The sequence below is a fragment of the Sipha flava genome, unplaced genomic scaffold (genome assembly GCF_003268045.1).
Source record: "Sipha flava isolate LNK unplaced genomic scaffold, YSA_version1 265_pilon_pilon, whole genome shotgun sequence".
Classification (NCBI taxonomy): Eukaryota; Metazoa; Arthropoda; class Insecta; order Hemiptera; family Aphididae; genus Sipha; species Sipha flava.
The window spans coordinates 60752-87564 of record NW_020272927.1 but is presented as its reverse complement, the minus strand read 5'-3'; the positions used below and the strand labels follow the sequence as shown (position 1 = coordinate 87564).

At 30.1% G+C, this 26813-nt stretch overlaps 3 protein-coding genes and 1 pseudogene across 3 annotated transcripts in view; 2 read left to right on the top strand and 2 right to left on the bottom strand.

Annotated features, from left to right (window-relative positions):
* Positions 1 to 26813, bottom strand: part of LOC112685091 (thyrostimulin alpha-2 subunit) — a 63328-nt gene that overhangs the window by 25844 nt on the left and 10671 nt on the right. The gene's annotated exons all lie outside the window — the stretch shown is intronic.
* Positions 12723 to 14168, top strand: LOC112685098. The gene has a single exon (XM_025556869.1). It carries the CDS (start codon positions 12723 to 12725, stop codon positions 14166 to 14168), a length of 1446 nt encoding a protein of 481 aa, XP_025412654.1.
* On the top strand, positions 14895 to 15743 carry LOC112685097. Its single transcript, XM_025556868.1, has one exon. It carries the CDS (start codon positions 14895 to 14897, stop codon positions 15741 to 15743), a length of 849 nt encoding a protein of 282 aa, XP_025412653.1.
* Positions 21090 to 22182, bottom strand: LOC112685090 (annotated as a pseudogene).

Sequence of the window (26813 nt, the reverse complement as noted above, 5' to 3'; positions counted from 1 at the left end):
AATAAAATAAAAACATAAATAATTTTCTCTTCTTTAAAATAATTAATAAACGGGCCTATCAATGAATTTACACTGTACAGTTTTATCTCGTGCAACATAGTTTTTCTACCTGAAAATCAGGAATAAATTGTTATTTTGTTGATAGATACACGGACATAATAACGATCATTTGTTACACATTAACATATATATGCCCGTACTATAGGTCGTACCATCGTCGAGCTATAGAAACCGATGTACACTTTTAATAATCACGTTTCTCTTAACCGAATCTTCACAACATGCACGTGGTGCAACCCTGCGATAGTCTAATTCACCGCGATGGAAAATTACTATAATACTCAGGACTGGGCAGTATCTTAAATACAAATATTTGATATACGCATCTGAGATAAAATTGTATCTAGTATCTTGTATTTCAGTTTTCGCCTCTATAAATACATATCATGTTTAATACGAGTATGCTTCGTAGAACACAAGCAAATAAAACTTATACTAAATATTTCTTAGAACTCCACGAGAAAATACTGTTTAAAAAAAGGCTCTATTGCTGAAAAAGTTTGGAAATCACTGTCATGGATAATAGATATGATAAATGATATTGTACTTTGTGAACAAAATGTTATCGTGACAAGGATTCACTTAAATGGTGGAAAAATAATTTAAACTTATACCCAGAATTATCAGTATTGGCAAAAAAATACTTGTCGGTAGTTGCTACTAGTGTCCTATTTGAACGAATGATTAATAAATCTGGCAATATAACTTCAAAGAAAAGAAGTAGATTACTTCAGATCGGGTTAACAATTTTCTCTACTTAAACTCGTAAGCTCGTATTATAAATCCATTACGATACCTGGCCATACATTGATAATAGATCTACGTACATTTTAATTTTTTATTGAAAACAATAGCCCAATAAGTTATACATTTATTTGCTAGAAAACAACTATCGGGCTCGAAAATTAAACACATTATTTTAAAATCTATATTTAATAAAAATAATTTTAAGTTTTTGTACAATTTATATTATCATTATATTTATTTGTCTAGTTGTAGTTTTTTTTCTTATCTTCTATTAGATAGGTAAAGCAAATATTTGAATCAATAGTTATTAATTAGTAATAAAATAAATACTATATAGGTAATATTTAAAATGTATATTTTCGATACGATATCGATGTTATACAACTTACAATATTGCGATACGATATCGAAACACAAAATTATATCGTTGTCCACCACTACAAATTATAAATGTATCTTGTATTTGGACTTAAATACTTTGTTTGAGATATCTTGTCTAGCCTTGACTATACTTATTAAAATGACTCACCTTTTTCACGCACCCCTGCATGAACGAAATATTCACACGAATTGAAACACTGAATAGCTTGTTATGTACTGAATTGTGAAAATACGAAATTAGGTGTGTTATACAAATATTTTTTATTTTATTATGATTACAAAAATGTATATACATTTAAATAATTTATAATGAACGCATTAAGACTAAATTATTATTATTTAGTACAAGGAAATACAAGAAAAGATTGTCGAATTCCACGATGCGACGTTAAAACTCTTGCTCAAAATACTTTCTAAACAAAGTTTTTCTTTACAATAGTATACTTATTCATTTATATGAGTACACACTTATTACTACCATGTATATTTAAGACTGTATAAAAACTTTAGTCATAAATACAAATACTTTACCCATCAACTCAACAGGCTCACTTCACTATAATTTACACTCACGATCATCACAATGCTAATAAAAGAGAACTTTTCTGAGAACCTCCTAAATTAATCTACAATCTAAACCTACATACCTGCATCAATAACATATATCATCATTTATTGTAAACTAAATGTATACTATTATTAATTAATAACTTTTAATTTTTATCTATAGTTTTGTTAAAAAAGCTAAAACTTTTTTTTTCTTTTAAATTATAATATTTTATAATATCAATAAATAGCTCAGTTAGATAGGAATGTCTTATTCAGTAAACCAAAAAAAAAAAACACTATCATGTATAACAGATAAATCTTATATCGACTTATTAACGAATACCAAAATACAGTGGTAAGAATAACTCATGGAATATAAAAATGAAATTGTATACAATAAAACGATAAGAAAATGTTATAATATTATATTATAATGTGATGCATAGTAAAAATACTTAAAGAATTTAATTTATAACACCACAATGCAGTTAAGCTTTGTTTCATAAAAAATGTTCGAGTTAACTTATGACGTAAAAAATACCCTTATTTGCGTTTAAGACATCCGACAACAAATTGTCTGCGTCCATTTGACAAAACTATATTAAAAATCATACGAAATGCGAACATTCGGCAAAACCCCAATGCACTGTGTGATGATTAATGATCAACAAATATATTTCGAAAAATACAAACCACTTTATTTCAATTCTTTTTGTCTGTCCTGATCGCTTTGGCCCGAGAAAAGATTCCAAAACATTAAAACAATAGAAAATTACAACATGTCATTAGAACAAAACTCTCTATAAAATATTGTAGGCGGTAAAAAGTAAAAACCTAAAGTTATGATTAATTATAATTATTATTTGGAAAAACTGTAAAGTTATACTCGTATTGTTCACTCAGATATTTAACCAAAAAGCGTAATGTATTAACTAGTTGGACGGTTACTATATTGTATTGATTGTATTTGAAAAAATATTATTAAGATATATAGCTATTTATTTCAAAAATTAGATACAGTACTTAAAATATAAGTACTGTATTCATTACAGTTAAAGTATTGAATTACATTATTTTATGAAATAACTAGGTAGCTCATAAATTATCTACGAATGTTAATTAAAGTATGAAATCATACATGACAATTATACCTTAACTAGTTATTTCATAGAATATCTAGTTATTCTATACAATTTTACTTTGATATATGTTAAAGTATAAAATACATTAAAATTTGAAATATATTATAAAATTTAATTTATTTTAAATTTAATTATTTATTTGTACATTCAAGGGCTATTGTAACGAGGACGAACCAACACTGAACGCGTGTGACTGTAAGACTATTACTAAAATTTTAACCTTACCAATTTCATTGACAATCTTAATAATAATACGTGTACAACTGTAATTTTATCTAACACGATAAACGTACATGAACACTGCAGTCGCCAATACTAAGAACGGCAGTTTTATCTAATTTATTGCTATGATGGAGAGTAAATAACAATATTGTACATGTATGAATGTATCAATTTGACACATTAACGAAATGATGCCAGGAAATGTATAAAATAACTAGTTAAAGTAAAAATTATATACGTTATCTACACATTTTAGTTATTTTTAAAATTATCTAGTGATTTCATAAACTAACTGATTCAATACTTTAACTGTAACACATATAAGTTATATATACCATATTATGGTATATTATTTTTTAAATTTAATAACAGACTTTATCATAACTACAACACTTATGAAAGTTCGTATTTTATGATGTGACATTCGAGTATTTTGAACGTAATTCAATGTATCATACTCATATGATGTATTTGAGAAAGTACATATAATAGAGATAATAATTTATATTCGACGATGACTTATAATAAAAAAAAATAGAAGAAAAAACTTTCGAACCGCAGAAAAACATCGAACAAGAATAAGTATTTTCATCGATTGGCAATAAATAAACATACTTGAGGTGGATAAGTATATCGAAATACGATATTAATCTAAGTACATCCGTTAGATGATATACTATTATCATAAGTTCATAAGACTTGTTGAGCATAAACATTTTATAAGAATCAATATTAAAGAAAAAAATATCGATATTTTGACTTCTACGTGAAAAATGATAATAATTCGAAATTGTTCGTGAAGACGTCTAAATAGTTCAAGTAATGAGATCAATATTTTTTACTCCACCCGAATAAACTAAAAGTTTTTTGAAACCGTTCATAGTATAATACACTTGTATGAGCATCAGCTGCTTATCAACTCAACGGCGACGCAACGTCGACTTGGATAGGAATGGCAATAAAATACTATGAAAATACGGTTATCTAGCAAGATAGTCGCGCGTTGTTGTTCAAAGTTATGTTACAGTTGAACATAATACACTACGTGATCTACGCTTATATACGCAGGTATAATCCTGTATATTGTATAATAATATAGTCCATCTGAAATATAAAAACGTATATTACTAAAATGTAATATTAATACATGTGTGTTCTTAGTAGAAGTGTTCTTGCATACATCACTATAAAGTTTTTCAAGCGTGGTACACAATAAAAAAACGAAAAACTCAATCAAAACGTTTATAAACAAAATAAATATGATACGCTATTACGGTAACGGCTAATTATTGTTATTACCATTATATTGATGATGGTATTTGCATCGGTAGTAAAAATTAACTATACGTAAATGATCAACCGGTTATTTGAATATAATAATAGTGTTACAATGAACACACAGTGTGGGAAAAAGTAATAATTTACTAATTGGTTAACCATTATGATGTCATTTGTAGAAATAAGTAACGAGCAAATTAAATGTAGTAGAGTCTAGTATTCTCGAAACCTAAGAGAAATAAATATAAATCCTATTTACGCATTTTTCAAGTATTTTAAATATAATTTTATTTTAAAGAATGTAAAAATTCGAGTTTACTTTACGTTAAGCCTTTTTTTTTTAAAAAAAATTACAATACTTCTTACGGTTTTTGAGTAGACTATCTTGAACTATACGTAACTATTTTTGCTATCCTTTTTTTAGATTCAAAGAAGCAAATAATTCATTGATTTTTTTTTTCCATAAATAATTTTTTAGTGAATCTGCATAATTATCTAAAGCAACTTAATTTTTAGTTATAAAACCAAGTACAAAAGATACCTTGTAAGATCAAGTTTTAAATTTCTTAGTATTTTTTCCATTATGATGAAGATACCGAAAAATCATGAAGATAACATCAACGTTTTTCCCACAACTGTTGTTTATATTTATTTATACGAGATAAGTACTTAAAAGTTTTGTAGCTTGAACATTGGACGAAATACTTTTCACATAGAAATGCTTCTAGCGCTAGTAAATTGGAAGATTTTTCCTGGTCGATTTTACGTTTTATATTTAAAATATAGTGATATTAATATACTAGGTATTATACATATTAGAATTTAATTATGTTTATTTTCATATTTGGCTTATCAAAACTAAAATTGTATATTTTTATCGTAATCAAATAATCACGTTTTTTAATTTATTAAAAATCTTAATTTTATTGTACCACCAAATACAAACACAGGATAAGAAATAAAAATAAGGATTTCACTAATATTTTAATATATTTTACAGTTGATAACTCAAAATGATCTATATAAAAACGTATTTAGATGTTAAAATCAAGAAATCTAAGAATTGTATTAAAAAAGTACTTATATTAAGATTGAAAGATTAAAAAAATATAGATTCTAAAATTAAAATGTTCTTTTGTAAGAAATACGTTCATTTTATATGTATACAGGTATGTCATATATATAAACAAGTTAAGATAAAATAAAATCGATAAAAAAGCTCATAAAGTGGCTGTAAAAATTTTGATTCTATTTTAAAATAGATCGTAAACAATTCGCGTTCTACTCATAAAACCCTTTTTGGCATTATAAATATTATTAAAGTATTACAAAAAATAATAACATAAAATCAAATTACTCTGAAGACACGTTCAGTATATCAATTAAAAAAAAAAAAAGTGGCTGAACGATCATATAAAATTAAATAAATAAATCATTAATCGCGGTAAATTAATCGGTGCTAGAGTTAACCGCATGATTATTTGCAAATAGGATAAAGCCTAATAGAAAATATTACAATGTTTTAATATTTATCAGTTTAATATAATATAAATAGTTCTCAAATTAATACTGTTAAAAACTCGAAAAATAAAATCAGAACATTATGCATGTAGAAAACAGCAATTATCTACATTATACTTATTTCAAGACATTCATTATTTTTCAACATATTATATTACATTAATGAAGTTATTACGTATGAATTCGATATTCGAACTTGTCAAAAGTTTATTATTTTTGTAGCATAAACCGTCATTGCATCATGATAATGTATTTTAATATATATTAATATTTCAGCATTAGATTATTTGAACGTTTGATTCGTGTTAAAAATTATTTTCACTTGATATTGTGCAATGTAATATAATATATTATATATTATACTATACATCATATTATATAATTTATGTATACAGTATTATGTGACGTTTCGAAATCAACTGCCGAAGGTTGAAAGGCGAATAAAATATTATTACGTTCACGGGTACTAATAATTGTATACACACTGCGATGGCGTGTATATCACATCGTTTCACGGTTTTCAGATGTCATCGGAATGAAAACGTTCAAAAGCTCTAATAGCCCGAGTGGTACACACAGTCGTCACGACAAATACGCCACTATTTGCAATGCGACGCGGAGGAAAAATGAAAAACACAAAAGCAACGGGAGTGAAAAATAACGGGTACAAATGCCATCGCATCGCCGACTTTCGGTAGTTTGAGAGTAGGTGGAAAGTTCCACTGTCCCGTGTATTTTATCGTCGTGTGTACATTGCAGTAGCCGTCGAGTTTTGGATAAAAAAAAAAAAAAAAAAAAAAAAAAAGGCACCAAGTTTTCCGACCAATTAACTGCCGGCGAGGAATTTCCAAAGTAAATAAGAAACATCACTGCTGACGTCGTAGCTAGTGGAAAATGTGACAAACGACTGTGCGCATAATAATAGAAATAATAATAATAATAAAATCATGATCTACAAATAGAAATAATTAGAAAACTGTGGGCGAATAACTTTTGTACGTAACGATGGAAGGCCAATATTCCCTCGAAGGTCGACTTCGATGGTTTAAATTTTTTTCTTTCGTCATTTTTAGTCACTTCATTACCGCTACATTTCAGGACATCTAGAAAATGTTGTGGAAAATGTCAAAATTTACATAATGAGTACGGACTCATGAATTACACCAGTGTGCGAAACGTAAATTTATACATTTCAAGTTCAATGTAAAATATAAAGTAACATAATAGGCGTATATCGTACAAAATGGCGCAACAGGTAGGCGACATAGTCGTTACACTTAGTGCATGTACATTTTTGCACCAAACGAAGAACACGATTATGCAACGATCCAAAGGCTCATTACTCAGCAACGGTAAAATATATATACAAAGCTAAAGAAATAATGCAAATATTATAAATTCTATTAGTTTACCTTCGTTAACGACCTAAGAAAACATGTTCATTGCTTATCCTAAAACGAACATTATTTTATTTCCAACAGTGATTTAAAATTGTATGGTATACATTATTTTAATGTAAAAATTAGAGTTTTATTTTTGAATCAATTAAATACAATAAGATCATAATTCTAATCACAAAATTAATTCTTTAGTCAATATTTTTGTAAGAACATCAATCTATCCCATTTTCACTGTAATGTACGCAGAGAACTTCTATAAAAATCCCTAAAATAAGTTACTAAACATATTCATTTGCTCAATAGTAAAATATACTTTTTCACATCAACAGATATTTGAGTAATTTATTACAATAATATCACTTAAGTTATTAATACGTTAATTAATTTTGTGAAATAAAACATATAAGCATCTTTTAGCTATGTTAAGTACAGATATGGACCCATATTGAACAATCGAGAAATTCTGTGAAAATTCCGACACGTTTTACGGTCATAAATATATATTTTTTTTTCTATAAAAATACGTTATTGTATCTCGTTTACGATACTGACGGTATAAAAACAGTTTTAACAAACTTAATGTACATATTTACCCACAGCCATAAAATTTAATCAGTATGAGCCTATTTAAGGGCGTATTTCTGTTATAATTAAAACTTTTATCTTTTTCAAAATTCTTAAAAACCTACAAAAAAAAAAAATAATAATAAATAAAAGTTTCTATCGGTTACCGGAATAATAATCAAGAGTAAAATCAACTTAAGGAATTACAATATTGATGAACTTAAAAATTAAAACATTATTCTCACTAAAAGCAATTATAATTTTAAGTTTTAAAACTTATAAATTGTATAATTATTAACTGTACCATGTTTTAAACATAAAACTAATGACAAAAACAAAAAAATATGATCGAAACATAATATTTTATAATACACAATTTTTAAATATCTGCTAATATTTTAATGAACTTTGAATTTTAAATCGCATGGTTATTATTAGGTACATCCTGAATAAATTAATTTAAGAATTTAAACAGTTAGAAATTCGAAACATAAATTATTTCAACACACATCTGAAATATAATATTATAATTCGTATGTAGTTCATATCGTGTATTTCACTGAAATATAATATCCATGGATATTTTTAATCTCAGGTCAGCGTGTAAAAATAAAACGTAACAAACGATTAAATAATAATTTTAAATTATAATTCAAACTTGAAGATTTCTGTCCCCGTCTTCAAATTAACGTTTTTCATATGACAAATTAAGTGCAAAAACGACAATCATTGTACTCCATTCGATTTATTACAAATAATGGGAACTTAATGAAATTTTGGATTGAATGGAATCCAAATTAGATACTTTCATATTAGGTCTGTTAAAACGATTATCAACGATCACGTCTAGACTCCATTTAACTATGTATAGTATCCAAACGGTTCACATTTAAAACCATTTTAAGGAAATAGTAATATGTTGGAAAATTCCAGACTAGACTTTTTTGTTTCAATTGAAAACAATTGTCGTTAATAAGAACATAATAATAATAATAATAATACGATACCAAGCTCATAAACGACATCGCTTATTGCTTCAATATTAAATTATTCTTTAAATGCTTTCAAATCCAAGAAACATAATTACCTACTTCGAAACTATGTATCGTCGCATCGTTTATTTTTTAAAAGTTCTTTGAAAATATTTTTTTTTTATTATCTAAATTTAACAGTAAAAACACAAATAATAATAACAAGTCATATGTAATAGTCACGCTAAATATAATTATAACAAAAATGCATGTCAATGTATATAAATGTAATATTAGTAAGGTAAGAAATTTGATTGAGTTGTACATTTGTTTATAGTATAAACCTTTCATAATGGATCATTAATAAAATTGATAGAAATATTCCCTTTATTTTATTTCTTGATCTAATTTTTCAATAAAACTAATATTATAATTCCTGTTAATTGATAAATAAAAAAACAAATTTTTTTCATTTTTATGCTAAAATATTATTATATGATTGAACAATTATTGAATGAAAAAATTACGACAAAAATATAATTTTTTATTTTTTTTTACTTGTATCTAATGCGGTGGTTGTTATGTATGTTGTTTTTCAGTTATGTAAAAATCTTAAAATATCTAAACATTTGGTTTCTTAGAGTATAACGAATATCTGATAAGTGAAAACTGTTATCTAATTTCTAATAAAATGATTTACGTTTTATACTTATTTCACGAGTACTTGATCAAGCATTGGTAAAAATAAATAATATCGATAATAAATATATATTTCCTCGGACAAAAATCAATTTATTATTATATATTTTCAATAAACCAATTAGCGATTTTTTTATTTGATACTACTGCTCTCAACACAACTGTCTTGTTATTAACAACGATTAAAATTATACTAATAATTTTACTGAAATTAATGTCTATCTTGGAATTACTGCAATTATTGCCATAACCATATATCACTGCACCACGGTACTCAAATTCGGTAATTCAAAAATCATTCGTTCTATACGTGTAATCGATTTTTTTTTTTTTTTGTACAAACACTTAACGATAGTTATTAACTCGCAACACCCTGGGCATATGTTTTGATTTTTACACATACGTTCAAGTACCATTGCTACAGTAGAGTGAAGTCCATTTCTACCACACTTTATTATTGAACAAGCATTAAAAATTATTATACGAACGAAAAACTGACAACGATCTACGAGTTGATCGATCCCCTGAGTTCGTCGAACCGAGACGACTTCGAAATAACAATAATAAGCTCATTCAACTCTACCCAAATAGCAATGAAATATAATTCTAAATAATGTCTGTATAAGAATATTATATAACCTTTACTAGAGTGCAAAATAATTTCTCCAAAACTATGTACGACAAAAAAAGCATGGAAATATTACAAATTTAATTGGAACACTGAGTTCCATTCATAGTATATATTTTTTTTCAATTTTCACTACAAATATTACATTTGACGAGTAATGCTTCATATTATTTAATAGAACACAATTTTCCCGTACAAAATCTGCATAAACTCGGTTCTATGAATCACTTATTATTTACTTTCTTTGATATTAAAAATGTATACATAACTATTGTAAATAAAGAGATCGCATCTTAGTTAGAGGGAGGGGAGCACTTAAATTATTCAGTTCAGAAAAGTGTAAAAATATTTACATAGTAACGCATTGAAAGTTCAAAAACCTCTGAATGGCCAAAACGACTTCCATCCAAAATAAATAAATGTTCATTTCTTCCTCTCCGTTTAATAGTCAGTTTTACCATAACATTAAATGTTAAACAGTAATATGATTGTATTCATTCCAAATATATAACATTTATCAACAATATTTAACTATTTCGGTATGAGAAATCATCGGTTTTTTTGTTGTTACGTAACATTATTTCTCGATTGTGCAAATAGGAGTAAAATGTAAATCTTCTCCTGTTTATGATAAAAAATTAATAATTTTTTATTTATATCGAATTATCGTATATCAATTATTTATTTTTTACTGAAAATATCTAAATAAAAAATAATAATACATGGTTATATCACTTTGATCATAAGTATATGAAATAATCCAACATAATGGTTATATATTTAAGTGTTATACGAGTAATACAATATAATTAAAACATTACCTATGTAAAAATTAACTGTACCAACAAAATACTTACCAAAATAATTCATTTACACATCGAGTAGCACGAAATATGTACCCAACAGCATCTGAATGTAAATTCAAAATAAAAACGTAACACATTTTCGCTTTGAAAAATTGTATTCATTACTTTGAAGTTTAAAAATATATATAACTTGAGTGCAAATATTTAAGGAAATAAAAAATATTTCATAAAATTATCACATACGTATGTACTTTGCATATAATTTTTTATTAAATAGCGGATAATTCAAATTTAAAAATACACAAATCTTCGATAAAGACATTTAATAATTACATTGCTGGTGTACTTGCTACGTTGCAGGTTGTGTTTCATGAAAATATTAGTTGTACTTTAATGGCGTCGGGAGTGTAATGATGTACATCATTCAATTGTAAAAGATGACACAAATATTTTGTAATAATGTATAATATTCGTATGTACGTGATTTTAATCCATTTTAAATAAATTAATAACGGTTCCTTGGATCCCGCACGAACGACACAGATCGAACAATAAAGACTAATCTTCAAAGGACCGGTCTACGGTCCATGCCACCACACGTCCCTATATAACAAGGACTACCCTTCCCTGGGATCTTGATCTTAGGTCATCAGTGCATGCACACCGATTGTAAGATCAATGAAGCAACCCTCTAACTTTGATCGCCTGTGCATGCGGTGCGATCATAAGATTAACGAGAGAATTTATACGTGTAATTTTTTAACTTGTAATTTTAATCCGTTCGACTTGTATTCATCGTACAAGTATTGAAGAGTATCCAGTTCCAGTGTAATTAAATTCTACATTTGTCCTATTTTTTCAACTTCACATCGATATTTGAAGGTCTACAGTAAAACAAGTAAGTGCTGCTTTATTTAGCTTGACAGACTGTACAATTGCGCTGATCGGCTCTCGAACATTCACAACCTGAGAGCCCTCCTTTAAACAAGAAGGAAGATAACAACCCTTAATAAATCATAAAAACCCACATTTACATATCACACCACCATTCATATGTATCACTTTCTCCCAATTATTTTATTTTTGTATTTTTGGGTTATTACAGAAATGTGACGTCCTCATCGCTCATACCATATATTATATTGCAATTACCTCCACACTAAATTTAAGTATATGGTGTGGACTGATCCTGCAGATTGGGGTGTTTGAGTATCAGGCTAATACCCCAACCTCGGAAAAAACACTTGTTAAAAAAAACCTTCAATTGGGCCTCGAATAAGATTTTCGTGGCAAATTTCTGGTTTGGAGAAACTAGACTTAATTTTGGAACTTGGAATATTAGAACGTTCGCGTATGCTACATTAAGATATTTGGTTGATATTTTGATATAATTTTAATCAAATGTTTCGTAAATCAAAAAAATAAACCCAAGTAAATGACTCCTTTTGAGTGGCGATAAGTCAATCGTCGAATAAGGTCGTTAATTTACTTGTCGCTCCGTTATCTTAGTTCTGCTTTCGTATATTCTTAAACTTTATGTCGGCGTCGTCTTCGGGTGGCGGTGGTAACCCGCCGCATGGCCAAACCAGTCAACAGGAAAAATCAAAAAACTCAATGCCAGACTACATAATACTGATCAAGATTGGTCCATAGCGACCAACAAGAAAGCATCTCAACGTAATAAGGTACCAACACCAAATAGTCCTATATCCCCCACGCAACAGCAAATCTATAACAATCAACCTGTTCTAAATATGCCCAGACAAACATTTAAATACGATAACACCTTATCTAATTATCTTAATGAGTCGTCCGGCGTGCATATGTATATAGATTCCTCTTCAACCGATCACGCAACTGCTTCCGTCACTGATAACACTACAAATACCGCCATTATCTCACGCACAAATATAACCGATAATCATGCAATTATTATCGACTCTACTTCGATCACAGACAAGTCGTCTACATATTCTATCGATAATCAACTTACGTTTTCAAACGATAATATCAAATCACCGTTACGTCTTTTTTTACATGACTACGCTGGTCCTGTTATTATTCTAGTCGAATGTGTTGACCCAGGTAAAAATCTTGGTAACTGGCACCCTCTCAAGGCTGCAAAATTTTTATCCTCTAACTTCAAAGGCATTACCAACACTAAGCCCGCCAGCTTAAATAAAATCAAAATAACGTTCAACTCCGTAGTTAATGGCAACATTTGTTTAAATTCCAACATTTTGAGCAATAACGGTTTTACGGCTATTATTCCTTCTACGCTCATATATTCATTCGGAATTATCAAATTAGATAATACATTCTCTGAAGATGACTTCCGTGATGGTCTTCAGTCTTCTGTGCCAGTAGAAGCGTTTAAACGCATATCAATAAAAAAAGACGGTACCATAATTCAAACACGTATTATTGAACTCAAATTTTTAGCTCCAAAAATTCCAAGCCACATCTCAATATATAATATGCTCTTTGACGTCCAACCCAGTATAAGGCCTCCAGTTCAGTGCAACCGTTGCCTCCGTTTTGGCCACACTCAAAAATTCTGCCGCAGCAAACCGAGATGTAGTCATTGCGGCAGCGATGCTTGCCCGTCGGCCCATACTACGAACCCGAATAGTATTTTTTGTAATCTTCCTCATCTCGCCACCGACCATAGTTGCCGTGAATGGTTATTTCAAAAGGAAATTAAGAAAATCATGGCAACCGAAAATTTATCATACCGCGAAGCTCTAGATTTTAAGAAAAACAAATTTCACACCTCCGCTTTTAAATATTCGGATATTGTAAATAGTCAGTCTATTCCAGCCGTAAATACATCTGTCCCGACTTCCTTTACAAATGATGACTTTCCTAATCTAAACCCTAGTCATCATTTTTTTAACTCTAGAAAGAAAAAAATCAAATCACACCCCTCCTCCCACCAAAAACATTTTTCTCTTCCTCACGAATCTCTATCACCTCTACCTAATGGTAGCTACCTTAATACCTATGATCAAAATTCGCAACCACTTGAACAAAGTCCTAACGATTTTTCTTGGGTCCATCCACTTTCTCTTAAATTATCCGAATCCCTGATTAACTCCCCTAGTTTACTAATTCCCTTCACCTCCACAACTCTTCAGAAATTAATTGAATCATCGATACATTCTCTACTCTCTCTTCCTAAATTTAACATCACTCAATAATAATTATCTCCTACATAATATTTTTCCCGCTTCTCAGTTTTACATTTTTTTTTTTTTTTTTCTTTAGTAATGTCTTCTTTAAAAAGTTATAACTCTTCTCCTTCTCTAAACATTTTACGGTGGAACGTCAGAAGTCTCCCTGCTCGAATTACTTCTTTACAGAACTTACTTGCTCATTATAAATGCTCCATTGCTATACTCTCTGAAACATGGTTACTTCCTTCTCGTGCCTTTAATATCCCTCAATTTAATTTTTTTAGATGTGATCGCTTCGACGGTTATGCAGGTTCTGCTATCGTGGTTCATAGTTCCATAAAATCCAGGCTGATTACTCTGGATCCGGTTACAAAAAATCGTTTTACTGAAAAAAAAGTGAACATTGTTGGCGTTGAATTACTAAAGTCCAATTTTTTTCCATCTCTCTCCATATGGTCCTGCTATATTCCCGGCGATACTCATATTTCTGTGGACCTATGGCAACTATTATTCAATTTGATTTCTCCGTCTTCTTTACTATGCGGTGACTTTAACTCCTTCCACCCCTCGTGGAACTCATCCTATTCTTCCCCCCGAGGTACTCATATCTACGATATTGTCAACTCCCTTGGTCTATGTATTTTAAATAACGGTAACTGTACTCGTATCGGGCACCCGGGTTCTAATGACTCAACCATCGACCTATCCTTCTCGTCTCCTGATCTGGTTTGGAATACAACGTGGTCCACTATGGATGACCCTAATGGTAGCGATCATATCCCTATCCTTATCACCATTAACTACTCTCGTAACCCTCATCCCCCCATTCTCAACCAGTCGGCAAAATCCTCTTTCTCTAACTCCTCATCTTTTAATCTTAATAAAGCCGACTGGATTGCATTTTCTCAATATGTTCAAAATAGTATCTCTTATATACAAGATACAACATCCCCAACTATTTGTTATTCTACCTTTATCGATATCATAAATCAAGCCTCGATCAACTCAATTCCAGTAAAAAAAACCTATTACAATACATTTCCTCCTTCCCCTCCTTGGTGGAATTCTTCTTGTACCAAGGCTGTCAAAAATAGATCATCTCTTTTTAAACTATTTCGCCGTTCAGGTTCTATGGCTGATTTTCTTGCTTATAGCGAATCGTGTGCAACAACAGCACAGATTTTAAAAAAAGAAAAACGCACAGCATGGAAAAACTTTTGTACCAACTTAAATCCATCTGCTACTATCCACCAACTCTGGCACACCGCCAGACTCTTTAAAAAATGTGTTGTTCGATCTCCTCGTCCTATCAATGATGATTGGTTCGATATGTTTTGCTCCAAGGTTGCCCCTTGCTACGTTCCCACTGAAGACGAAAATAATCAACAATTAATTACTCAACCCTTGCAACCTCATGTTCTCTTAAATCCTTTCTCTTTGTCTGAATTAATGAATGCTATATCTTCCCGTCATTCATCTGCATCTGGTCTTGATAACATTTCTCCTCGTATGCTAAAAAACTTACCTCCTAACGCACTCGAAGTATTACTCCGCATTCTTAATGATGTCCTATCAACTCAACGTCTTCCTTCATCCTAGTCTTCTTTTCACGTAATTCCAATACCTAAAGGAAACTCTACCTCTTCTTTTCGTTCCATCGCCCTATCTTCAGCTTTATGCAAAATTTTCGAACACATGCTCAAATCACGCCTAGATTGGTAGCTTGAATCTGAAGCAATTTTATCTGATAATTTATTTGCCTTTCGTAAAGGCAGGGGTACACTCGAATGTCTTTCGATATTCTCTGGTCATATCATGCCTTCAACGACAAAAAATTTTTGGTCGCTACTTTTATCGATATTCGAGGTGCGTTTGATTCAGTTCATATCCCTACTCTAATTTCTCATCTTTCCTCTTTAGACCTACCACCTACTTTTTGCAACCTAATTCGTTCTTTGTTCTCTAGCCGATCTCTCTCTTTCTTTTCTCCTTTTGGTTCTCACAATACTCGCTCCACTTGTACTGGTCTCCTACAAGGCAGTTGCTTAAGTCCCATTCTTTTTAATATATACATAAACTTTATCGCCAAAAATCTCTCTTCACGTGAGCACCAGTTCCTCATCTACGCAGATGACATTGTAATTTTTTCTACCAACAAATCCTTAAATCTCGCTATCGAGACCTTAAACATAGCTCTCATGGATCTTAACGACATACTTAATCGTTCTTTCTTTACAGTCGCCCCTGAAAAGTGCAAAACTGTTATCTTTACTCGACGTCGTTATCCAAATCCTCCTAGTGTCTTCCTTGATAGTACTACCTTTTGTTCCCGAGGTCACCTACCTCGAATTAACTCTAGATCCAAAACTACGTTGGTCTCCTCATATAGCCTCTCTTTCCAAATTCCTTGTCAACTGGTCTAATTTCCTTAGATCTGTTGCCGGCACCTGGTGGGGATCTCACCCTTCTTCATAACTTTCAATATATCTATCGATAATCCGATCAAAACTCGACTATGGATGTTTTCTCTTCGGTTCAGCGTCATTCTCTGTCTTTAACAAACTTAATAAACTTCAAATTTCTTGCCTCAGAACCATTATGGGTTACCTAAAATCCACTCCTACTCCAGCCATCGAAGTTGAAACCGTCTGTCCTCCATTTAATATTAGATGTCGCTGGTTAGCAGGAAAATTTCTACTTAAATCCCTCTCAAACTCTAACTCTTTCATTTTTGACACCTTTTTCTCTCTATTTCTTAACTGGCGCTATGTTCAAAAATCACTTCCTGTTCTCTCACTCACTGCTAATTCATTATCCTCTTTCCCTGAATATATTGTTAGCTCAAATTTACTCCCTTGTTTTGATATTTCTTATGATTCTCTTTTGTATTTACCCTCTGTTAATATAGACCCTTGCTTCCTTGACCTCTCCCCGGATAGGCTAAAATTCCTTCCTCCTTCCACTGTCAACAACCTCTTTCTTGATTATATTAGCATCAATTTCCCTTTATTCATTTTAGTCTATACTGATGGATCCGTCTCCCCTCTTTCTGCAGATTATTCTTTTACTATCCCTATACTATATATTTCCTTTTCTAACAATCTACCCCCATCCACTTCATCCTTTTCTGCCGAATGTTTTGCCATTATTGAAGCTCTCATACTTATCTCCTCTCTACCTTATAACAGTTTTTTAATCTTCTCTGACTCAATGTCCAGTATTCAGTCGTTAATTAGCTATCCTCTCAATTATCGTCTCTCTCCACTTATCCTCCGCTTAAAGAGTATTCTTTTCTCTCTTAATCAAAATAACTTTAATATAAAATTCCTCTGGGTGCCCAGTAGAGCTCTGCACGGTCCGTAATTTCTTGGACCGGACCGGACCGATGGAGAATATTTAAGACCGAGACTGGACCGAACCAATATGTATGGCAATGCAACTGGACCAGACTAAACCGATATATTTTTAATTTTTTAAAAAAAACCAAAATGGACCGATGAAAAAAAAAAATTTTCAGTAGAAGACCGGAGACTAGACTTAAATTAAATTTTTAATTTAAGACTAGACCGGACCAATCTATAAAGGTATTAGGCAGGACTGGACCGGACCGGACCGGACCGAATCGGACCAGACTTAATTATTAAGGACATAAATTTAAATTATGACTGAAAAAAAATGAGTATGACTTAAACAACTACAGTATAATAATTGGAACTTATATGAATATATTTAGTTTCATTATATTACCAACATTACTAAATACTATTGCAAATAGATAGAATACCTATTCAAAAACGTGTTTATAAACTTATGAGTTCTACAAAATATTGGAAGTTGAAGTAAACCACTAGAATGAAAAAAGTATTTAGTATTTTAGAATTAAAAAACTAATAAAAAATTATTTTTTAATTATTTGAAATACAAAAAAAATATTTAAATACAAATTTTTGAATACTTAACACGACTATATCGTAGTTACTACAGTCTACAACGTATCAACCAGTAATTGAAACGAAATTGCCAAGTTTTTTGAATGAATAGTCCAGACATAATATTATTCATGTTAAATTATAGATCACGATAAAATATTTATTAAATGTCATTTATCATTAATATAACACTTCTTATAAGAGTGCACTTAAAAAACCTAACGCTTAACCACTAGGTAAAATCAAAGTTTCAAAAATGTGTTTTAACTATGATACTGACTTAAAACTAATATTTTTTCACATGAAAAAGATGACCCAATAGTTTTTCAAACGATTTATAAGTGACTGATGTAAAAAACATTGATTACTCCTTTTAATAGATTATTTTAATACTTGGGTACTGGGTAGTACCTATTGCAAATAAAATTCATCAGTCTACATTTTAAATATAAATATTTTTTATTTAAATGTGGGTGCTGTAAACTGAATAATATTTCCCACAAACCTCATCGACAGCTCACGCTCTCACTGTCACCCACGGCAGTAGGTACGCCACACGTAAATATAGTAGGTACAACTGTACAAGGTAGTAGGTAGTAGGCCTAGGGTAGACACTGTACTATTATAAACAAAGATATTGACATTTTTATTTCAATTTACATTTAAATGTCAAAATACTTACATCTGCCGAAGACTGACACTTGAATACTAGACTTTGATAGACGCCAAACGGATCACTTAAAAACAAACGTTGATACGAAAAACTGAACGGTCTTTATTCTTATTATTATCGTGATTATTATTATCGATATTATTATCGTGATTCGTGTTCGAAATACAATAATATTAATTTTGGTCGCCGCGACGAGTCGTCTTTACTCACTCGTCGCGGGGTTCTGGGAAATAAGTTATTAGTGTTCGAACGTAATGTAATTTCATACACGTGTAATAGGGACCTCTAGAAATAACCGATAACGATGGAATATTAATTTATTATTATTATTAGGCTATTGCATTTGTATTTCGTAATCGTATTGCATATGCCATATTATAGATATAATATACGTATTTTAAGAAATTATTGTCGGTGGTGAATAAGACTGGATATAGGGATTTCCCTACTTCGTTTATTTTAATTTACGTATTAAATTGTAATAAAGTAATTTACAAATATTATTTATTTTTCGCCGATATTGATTAGATAAAACCGGACCGGACTGGACCAGACCATAAATTTAAAACTTTTACAAAAAAAAAGACCGATTCAATATTTTTTAATTTTGGACCTTCCGAACCGGACCAGTGTGTTTATTACATAGTATAACAAAAAAAAGACCATAAATATTAGAAATCAGACCACAATGGACTGGACTTCTAAGGCGTTTAGTGTAAAAGACCGATTTAGACCGGACCATGCAGAACTCTAGTGCCCAGTCACTCGGGCATCCTTGGAAATGAAATTTTAGACAATCTGGCTAGGTCCACATCTACTATCTCTTTGCCTTCCCCTTGTAAAATCCCTTCCACCGACTTTCTTCCAATTCTGCGTCAACATATTATCTATCTCTGGTCCTCCTATTGGAATAATCTACCGGCTAATTTTGCCTCTAAATACAAAAGTGTTGTTCCCAGTATACTAAAAAAAACTTGGTTCGATAATCTAAAATTATTGAGAACGTCGATTATAAAATTTAATCGCCTATGGGTTGGTCATCATTTACTCCCTTCTCATTCCTATAAACTTTCTCTAGACGATTCTTCTTATTGCACTAAACATCCTGAGGAAATAATTTGTGATCTTTCCCACATTATCTTCAGTTGTCCTTCATTATCCCATAATCTTTTAATTCTATTTAACTTTTTAAAATCTCAAAACATCCAATTAACTCTTCCATCTATCCTTAATTCCCATTCCGAAACCATAATTAATCGTATTCTATCCTTCATTCTCGAGACTGGTCTATCCGTTTAAATAAATAAATTATTGTAAATACCTAATTGTACTTATATCTGTAAATGTCGAAATAAATTGTACATATACAAAATTTCCTAATAAAAAAAAAAAAAAAAAAGAAAAAAAGACTCCTTTTGAATAAATCTAAAATAAACAGTAACCAATAGTGCTAATGAACATTTAGGTAAGGAAAAAAGAAAAATGTTGAATAACTGGTTCAATAATGTGTGCAAACAAGTGATGGATAACTGAAATAAGCTAAAAAATTGGATGAAAATATGGAAACATCTTATTGCACGACATAAACTACTTCTGTATGTAAACGCACTTACACGCACTTTCTCCAGTCATAGATTAAATTACGAAATAAAGCTCAATACATGACGTTATGCGTTGATGGAATGCTGCGAAAGCAATATAATAACAAAACTTCCGTCTAATAAATTTCGAAGACGCATTTGAAACCACGAAAACGAAATAGTGTATTTTACGGTCATACTCTGACATTAAAAAATATACTGTTAAAACGATAATCAAACGATAATATTCATCCGTTTGGTTGATAATCAAATAAAGCCAGTCAAGTATAAGAATCATAATTTAAAAACGTGATACGCCAACCGTCAATTAATTGCTTTTTTTTTATGTCGTAAACACTAGGGCTATCCGAAATCCAAGATGTTGATTATTTTTTTGTTATTTTTTGTAACACAATGCAAAACGATGCAAAACAATGCCAATCAGTGTTCAAACGCATATACATTTATTTTCGTTCTAGGCAGTGGCGGCTCGTGTATATGTGCACAAGTGCACGTGCAATACCTACCCAAACTCAAAAAAAATTAAAAACATATACCATAATAATACAACTAAATACCTGTAGTGTTATTAACAAGGCTCGGAACTTTATTCGCTAAAAAGTTCTCAAATATGCGCATACATATGCGTCAAAAAACATCATAATATGCGGTAAAATATGCAGTAAAAATTTGGAAAATATGCAAAAATATGCAATTTATTAAATAAAAAATAAATTTTATACACAAAGTTTGAAAATTAAAATTAAGTACATGAGAAAATAAAATTTTAAAAAAAATAAACTTTTTGCACACTTGTTTGTATTGCTGTCTGCCTGTATGGATACTGTATATCTTCAAAAAACTTTAACCTTCTTGATTTCCTACTAAAAAAAATTAGAATTATTAAATGTTTAAACAATTAGATAGGTTATTATTTATCCGTGTTGCACTGAAGTAAGAGGTGTTTCCTTATGTTCTCGAGTTTAAATGATCTCCGATTGTCCGTCAAGAGATTTTTATAAATCGAGAAAGATCTCTCCACATCAACCGATGTAATTGGAGCAAACTTGTAAAAACTTAAATCATTTGTGGTAAGATCTTCATGTAGATCATCCATGTTGTCACTTTCTCCTCCAATTATTTTTGATATCTGTTTTAGTATTTTTAATCCGCTGTTTTTGTTTAAAACCGTTTCAAATTTCTTATACACTTTTTGCCCATCATAACCCTGAGCCATTTGCAACTGAACTTGAACTTTTTCCAGAATATCTAAGGATTCAGCTAAAGGCATATTTTTTCTTTGTAATTTTAAAATTGAATCTGAAAGTACTTTAAAATTTGATTTTATGTATACTAGATTACTTTTGACACATGTTTTACCAATTTTTTTTTTGCTATTTTTATACTTAAAGCGTCTTCTGAGTCTGACATTTCTACAATTTCACAAATTTGTTTGTAATATTCGCAGTAATAAATGCTAGCATTTAGCCACGTGCCCCAGCGTGTGATAACTGGCTCTGGTGGTAAGGGAATATTCTGGGCATGTGTCTTGAATATCTGAACACGCGATGGCGATTTTTTAAAAAAATTTTTGACATTCGATATAATTTTATCGATTGTGCTAAATTGTCCACGTACCTCTTCAGCAGTCCTATGGAGACCATGCGCTGCGCACGTCACATGTACCATTTTTGAATATAACGCATTAAGTGATTTCCCACACTTAACCATATAAGGCGCCGCATCCGATAGAAATAATAACACGTCATCGTGTTTGATTCCGTCAGGCCACAAAATACTGAGCGATTTGTCGAAAAATTTGCATACGGTAGAGTGGTTTGTTTTTTCTAATGCGTCGGTATTTAATAAAAATATATCACTTGCTCTATCTTCTTCTAGAGTTCCTATTATGGCGTTTGCAATTTGTCTTCCCTCAACGTCAGTCGTTTCATCGATCGATATCCAAATTTTTTTTAAAAACACACGTTGTCTTATGTTTTTCATCATTTCCTCGTAACAATCATCAAGATAAAACTTTCTAAGTGTCGATTCAGTGGGGACATCTTTTTGTGTGTAAAGCTGTAAAAATTGACGAAACTCTGTATTTTGTAACTTGTTAAGCGGAATATTAGCTGATATAAAAGCTTTGCATAAATCCATATTAAAAGTCGATTTTTTCGACGTTAGATTTGTTAATAGCTGTTGGCTGTTGGCTGTTTTTTGATTTATTTTACGTTCTACAGCACGACGATGTTTTTCTGTTTTTATGTGCTGTGTAATACTAGATCGTCTTTCGGGATCCACTTTCACTTCGCAAAGTTTGCAAAATAGAACTACATTATCAATAGAGAATACATCTTCACCGAACTCAGAGCTTAAAGATTTAAGGCGTCGTGACAATGATTGCTTATCTTTAGGCATCGTTAAATCAGAAATATTAAAAAAATAAAATTATCACTGCGACACGCGACGGGCTTAATACTGACGACTGACTAATGTGCATTCGAAGTTCGCACTGTACAGTGAAACCGGTACGCACGTAGATCGTAGTATTACAAGTTGAAATAATAATACTAATTTACAACGAACAGAATTAATATGGTGTATAAATACTGATAACGACCTAATGGTTAAACATAATTGTTTACAAATTTCCTAGGATTTATATATGAAATATATGAATGCCGTGTTAAATTTGGATAAAAATAAATACGGGCCGGCCGGTCGGCAGTAACTATTTCGAGTTCTCAGTACTAGAGATTATATAATATTATTGTTAAATGCATTGGGAGCAATATAAGAATATCTAACGACATATTTTTCAATAAATTTATTTTGTAAAATATCTAATTTTATTTTGTTAACTATAATTAAATTGTATAAATGTAAAAAAAAAATTGTTTTCGTTAAATCTATGAAATATGCATAAAAATGTTCTAAAACCTAAAATATGCTAATTCGTACAAAAAAATGACGAAATATGCAAAATTATGCAACAAAAATTTTTATATTTGAAATATACGTAGTATGGATCAAATTTGTATCGAACCAGAAGTTCAATATGCACTTTCTAAACAAATATGCAAATGCCTAAAGTTCCGAGCCTTGGTTATTAAGATTATTTTTCAAAATATAAAAATATAAATTCAGAATATTATGAAAATAATATAATATCTAGATGGGGTTTCCGAAGGCCAAACGGGCAGGCGGTTGTCCGCGATGGAACGGTATTAGTGAGTGTGTTATAGTGGTACAGTAGTGCACACTATTTGTGGGCTTTATTTACTATCGACCACCGACGTTAACGTATATTATTATTCGTGTAACTAACGAATAGCAATTCATTTATATATAGATAATTATGTTATATGTACCTATACCTATGTAAAAATTAATATTTTTTTTACCCACCTACATATCTTACAAATTATTTGAATACCACCTTATGTGAACCTCACGAGCCGCCACTGATTTTAGGTATTAATTATTAATTTTGAATCCATGAGTGAACTGAAAAATAATTTTCACAAAGACTCGAAGAACTAAGTTAGACGTCCTCAGTAGTATAGGTGTGAATTACGCAAGCATTAGTAAAATGCAGACATCATAGTTATGTAGTAGAAGAGTACATTACAGTTCGAAATAGAGTATTAAATATTCGTTCGATTATAAGCAACGATCGAACAAAAAATAAATATCAAAATCATCACAGTCACAGAGATAAAACACTTCGTTCACGTACTATTCGTAGGAAAACGTTTCATTTCGTACGAAAAATTGTTCGTACCGGACGAGCAATAGGAATTTAATTGGCCAACATTCACGAGTAATTATACGTATATACCTGTTGTGAAGAAAACATACTGTATCTCTAAGATACCAGATCCGTCATTGTCCATTCTCTAAAGCATTATATCCGTCTTTACTCCTCCCCCACAATTATACTTGGTTCTATCACATTTCACAATAAATAGAAATAATCGTAAGAGTATGAAATGTGGGAACCCACCACCTGCCGCGTGTCACATGTGATATGCATGCATTTCGAAAAATACATCATCATCATCTCATCATTGCTACAATCAGTTGTTGTTATGAGACTAATTGTCGTATAATAGTTATTCCGAAAGTAAAAAAATTATTCCCGATCTACTTCTGTAGGTTTTGACCGTAGTCGTACTGAAAATGTATAATATACTATTGTTAGTCTTAGACAATACTTTATTAAATATTAATTAATTGCCAAACGCTTAATATTTTTTTTTCGATTACATTGTTAATAATTAATAGTAACCAGAATAATAACTTAGACTGTTATATTTTTAATTTTTAATTTTTATCACGTTTAGCTATAACTATACAACAACTATATATTATAAAGTATTAATTCTCAAATAGAGGAAAATACTTATTTTTGTAAACGTTGATTTCAACGCGCTGATTTTTCAGATTTCAATACTTAAATAAACAATAAAAAAATGAATAATAACAAACCCACATTGCATGTTATTCATATACTGTGCGCTATGCATACGCAGATTAAAGCTGATAATAATTTAAACGTAGTGGAGCTAATGGTTCTATAGTGAGTGTCTAGAATTCAGTAAATGTGATGTCATAATAACGGCTTCGGAAAGTAGGTACTATGTTAAATTTCAGTGAGTATAGTTTTTCAAATTAAAAACAAAAGGATTGCGAATAATTTTTTTAGTTTTACATTTATACTTTTACTAAGAAAAAAATAATAAAATATAATGAAACCTATATTTTAATTTTTAATTAGGTACAAAAGACAGACTACGCATTATATTAATGACCACTGAGTCCTAACTATGGTTTCTAATTACATGATCGTATTTCTCAATGGTCGGATGAAAATAGATCATAGTGATAACAAACATTTTTATTTCTCTATGACATAATATTTCCATTTAAATACATAAATACATATAATCCGATTTTGAAATTAAAAACAAGGATTTGAATTTCTTAAGACAGTTTTATTAATTACAATTAAAACGAATAAACAATGAAAACTGATGTTAAAATGTATAATATTATAACTACCTACTTTAGAACCTAATGATGTTAAGAAAAATCTTTTTTTTTATTATATTTAAAAACGGGAGAAGCCGAATTGGTTCTCGTTTATGTACAGGTAAAATAGTGAAAATTTTAATTTTTAACACAATTTACCTACACTATTAAAAATTAAGATCCAGCGGGCCAGTGCATAGAGAGAAGAAACAAAATTTTAAAAGCTATATGTATGACATATGTACACAATTATTACATCGATAATATAAAGTATAGAAATATAATACAATATAGATTACTAGAGACTAGCAAATTATCGATATTTAGATAACGATTGAAACTTTAAACAGCATTCAGACACTAAATTATATTAAATTTCGAAGTAATTATCAAAGGAAACTTACTAGCAAACAGGAAAGAAATAACAAATATTTGGAGAATTTTATGTATGACTACATCAATAAAAATATTACAAGAAATGAATATTTAAAGAAAGTTAGCTTCAAATTTACAAATCAATTGTTTAAAATTGTATTTATTATATTTCATTATTTGTATTTAAATTGATGACATGTGGACTTCCAAATCAACGATTTAAAATTGTAGATATTTTATCATTTTTTTTGACACATATTATCGCACATTTTTAACCAAGCCTACTTTAAAGTTGACAGTCCTAAGCCTGTAAAATTGAGAAGGAAAATGTGCGTAATTAAATGGGAACCAATTCAGCTATGGCACGCAAAAAGATTTTGTGGGCACGCGAAAAATTTTACTATTATATATTATATAATATTATAGGACCTATAATATAATATTATATAAATACAAAGCAATATTATTATAATTATTATTGTTATGTACTTAAACTAACTTTTTTATACTAATACATTAATTATACAATCAAATTATAATATAACAAAATATAATATTTTTAATACTTTTTTCATGACATGTTCTATAAAAAAAAAAAAAGGTAATTTTGGGCACGCAGTGTTCAAAAGATTGCCATCCCTGGGCTATACCTAATAAAATATCTTTATTAGACGGGAACCAATTCCACATGTGGGTTTGGAGCTCGGGAACCAATTCGGTACTAGCCTTAAAAACATACGAGTTATTCAGATTATTATTTTATTAAAAATGTCTTTTCATATAACAGCAACATTGAAATTAATGTTTAAATCAATACCATAAGAATCTAAAAATATTCGTATTTCTGTTGAATCAAATCTTTGATTAGCAAATGTATAACATCTTATAATGTAAGTTTTCTTATATTTTATTCTATTTCCCATATATTTTAAACCAGTGCTTCTCAACGGAGGCGATATCGCCCCCCGGTGGGTGGTGAAGGAGTACCGAGAGGCGGTGAGTTCGTTTAGGGTAATTGGGGGGCGGTGAACTTTTTTTCCGTTCAAAGTAACGTACCAAGATTTATCTGTAATTG

Coding starts and splice junctions, on each gene's coding strand:
- LOC112685098 (XM_025556869.1), top strand. CDS start 12,723: ATGCCCAGACAAACATTTAAATACGATAACACCTTATCTAATTATCTT.
- LOC112685097 (XM_025556868.1), top strand. CDS start 14,895: ATGGATGACCCTAATGGTAGCGATCATATCCCTATCCTTATCACCATT.